The sequence below is a fragment of the Bombina bombina genome, unplaced genomic scaffold, assembly GCF_027579735.1.
Source record: "Bombina bombina isolate aBomBom1 unplaced genomic scaffold, aBomBom1.pri scaffold_1309, whole genome shotgun sequence".
NCBI classification, from domain to species: domain Eukaryota; kingdom Metazoa; phylum Chordata; class Amphibia; order Anura; family Bombinatoridae; genus Bombina; species Bombina bombina.
The window spans coordinates 54,425-57,721 of NW_026511867.1; the positions used below are offsets into that span (position 1 = coordinate 54,425).

The 3,297-nt window shown below is 52.2% G+C and overlaps 1 protein-coding gene across 1 annotated transcript; it reads left to right on the forward strand.

Annotated features, from left to right (window-relative positions):
* Positions 1 to 335: 335 nt before the first annotated feature.
* On the forward strand, positions 336 to 2,988 carry LOC128643981 (outer dense fiber protein 3-like; the record flags this gene model as incomplete). Its single annotated transcript, XM_053696750.1, has 3 exons — positions 336 to 457; positions 582 to 722; positions 2,807 to 2,988. Coding segments are annotated over 3 exons (356 nt in total), but the record flags the coding sequence as incomplete, so codon positions are not given.
* Positions 2,989 to 3,297: the final 309 nt, after the last annotated feature.

Consider the following 3,297-nt stretch of genomic DNA (forward strand, 5'->3'; position numbering starts at 1 on the left):
AGACTGTACCTTGCTGTATGTATGTGTGTGAGTGTCAGACGTTACCCTGCTGTATGTATTTATGTATGTGTGTGTGTGAGTGTCAGACTGTACCCTGCTGTATGTATGTATTTATATATGTGTGTGTGTGAGTGTCAGACTGTACCCTGCTGTATGTATGTGTGTGTGTGAGTGTCAGACTGTACCTTGCTGTATGTATGTATTTATATATGTATGTGTGTGAGTGTCAGACTGTACCCTCTAGTATGTGTGAGACTGTACTCCCCTGTATGCATGTGTATCAGCCTGCACCGTGTCTATACTAGATAATGTGACCACTGTATGTCCCCACATAGGCCCCGCAGCTTACTCATTGCCCTCTGTGCTGGGGCCCCGGATAGTGGAGAGAACATCAGCACCAAACTTCTCCATGACGGGGAGAAGCAAGATAGGCAGCTTCCATGAGGATCTGCAGAAAGTGAGTATCCTCTGCTCACACTCTCTATCTCATGGGGCATCATACTCACATCTCTAACCGAACCCCCCCCCCCCCCCTTGTGTTCCTACTCTTCCACTTCATTTGGGGCCCTTTCTGTTTCTAGACACCTGGTCCAGGGACATATCGGGTTGTTGATCCTGGGATGTATAAATACCGACCTCCCCAATACAGCATAACTGGCCGCAATAGCCTACCTGGTGACACCACGCAGAAACCAGGACCTGGAGCTTACAGCCCGGAGAAGGTGAGTCGCAGCACTTCGCCCTCAGCTGTGCTAAATAGTGTGTGCTGGGAGCCACACAATACAGATAACAGGATCCTTACGTAGCAATAGCCAAGTGTAGGATGATTTTGTTGTGCGGTGCAGGTGTTACAGTGTGTCAGCTTTGCGGTGCAGATGTTACAGTGTGTCAGCTGTGCGGTGCAGATGTTACAGTGTGTCAGCTGTGCGGTGCAGGTATTACAGTGCGTCAGCTGTGCGGTGCAGGTATTACAGTGCGTCAGCTGTGCGGTGCAGGTGTTACAGTGCGTCAGCTGTGCGGTGCAGATGTTACAGCGTGTCAGCTGTGCGGTGCAGGTATTACAGCGTGTCAGCTGTGCGGTGCAGATGTTACAGCGTGTCAGCTGTGCGGTGCAGGTGTTACAGGGCGTCAGCTGTGCGGTGCAGATGTTACAGTGTGTCAGCTGTGCGGTGCAGGTGTTACAGCGCGTCAGCTGTGCGGTGCAGGTGTTACAGTGTGTCAGCTGTGCGGTGCAGGTGTTACAGTGTGTCAGCTGTGCGGTGCAGGTGTTACAGTGTGTCAGCTGTGCGGTGCAGATGTTACAGCGTGTCAGCTGTGCGGTGCAGGTGTTACAGTGTGTCAGCTGTGCGGTGCAGGTGTTACAGCGTGTCAGCTGTGCGGTGCAGATGTTACAGCGTGTCAGCTGTGCGGTGCAGATGTTACAGCGTGTCAGCTGTGCGGTGCAGATGTTACAGCGTGTCAGCTGTGCGGTGCAGATGTTACAGCGTGTCAGCTGGCACATTGTTATATCTGCCCCGCACAGCTGGCACATTGTTATATCTGCCCCGCACAGCTGGCACATTGTTATATCTGCCCCGCACAGCTGGCACATTGTTATATCTGCCCCGCGCAGCTGGCACATTGTTATATCTGCCCCGCGCAGCTGGCACATTGTTATATCTGCCCCGCACAGCTGGCACATTGTTATATCTGCCCCGCACAGCTGGCACATTGTTATATCTGCCCCGCACAGCTGGCACATTGTTATATCTGCCCCGCACAGCTGGCACATTGTTATATCTGCCCCGCACAGCTGGCACATTGTTATATCTGCCCCGCACAGCAGGCACATGGTTATATCTGCCCCGCACAGCAGGCACATGGTTATATCTGCCCCGCACAGCAGGCACATGGTTATATCTGCCCCGCACAGCTGGCACATTGTTATCTGCCCCGCACAGCTGGCACATTGTTATATCTGCCCCGCACAGCTGGCACATTGTTATATCTGCCCCGCACAGCTGGCACATTGTTATATCTGCCCCGCACAGCTGGCACATTGTTATATCTGCCCCGCACAGCTGGCACATTGTTATATCTGCCCCGCACAGCTGGCACATTGTTATATCTGCCCCGCACAGCTGGCACATTGTTATATCTGCCCCCGCACAGCTGGCACATTGTTATATCTGCCCCGCACAGCTGGCACATTGTTATATCTGCCCCGCACAGCTGGCACATTGTTATATCTGCCCCGCACAGCTGGCACATTGTTATATCTGCCTCGCACAGCTGGCAGATATAACAATGTGCCAGCTGTGCGGGGCAGATATTACAATGTGCCTGCTGTGCGGGGCAGATATTACAATGTGCCAGCTGTGCGGGGCAGATATAACAATGTGCCAGCTGTGCGAGGCAGAGATAACAATGTGCCAGCTGTGCGGGCAGATAACAATGTGCCAGCTGTGCGGGGCAGATATAACAATGTGCCAGCTGTGCGAGGCAGATATAACTATGTGCCAGCTGTGCGGGGCAGATATAACCATGTGCCAGCTGTGCGGGGCAGATATTACAATGAGCCTGCTGTGCGGGGCAGATATTACCATGTGCCAGCTGTGCGGGGCAGATATTACCATGTGCCAGCTGTGCGGGGCAGATATAACAATGTGCCAGCTGTGCGGGGCAGATATAACAATGTGCCAGCTGTGCGGGGCAGATATTACCATGTGCCTGCTGTGCGGGGCAGATATTACAATGAGCCAGCTGTGCGGGGCAGATATAACCATGTGCAGTAATTAACCTCTTGCATCTTTTCTTCTACTTGCAGGTCGTTTTTTCACGACCCCAAGCCCCAAATTTCTCCTTTGGGATCCGCCACTCAGAGTACGTCGCCCCGCTGATTGTAGACGTTGCAGACTAACTGAACCATGTGCCACAAACAAAGGAACCGGAATGTGTTGCAGCTGAGGGGGGTCATTTGATTCACATAAATCTCTTTCCTGCATCAGATACCGTTTCTTTTTCTTCATATAACTCAGTATTCACTGCTCATTTTCTTCCTTTAGCAAAAACACATATCGGCCATACCTGACATTATAGGGCACAGTCCTCTGCACAGGGTTCTGGGTAATGTTTTATGGCACCAGCTGACACCCATAGGGGAGCGGTCCGAGCTCATTACCAGGGCAACACCCAGATACACACATAGGGGAGCAGTACTGAGCTCATTAGCAGGACAACACCCAGATACACACATAGGGGAGCAGTACTGAGCTCATTAGCAGGACAACACCCAGACACACCCATAGGGGAGCGGTA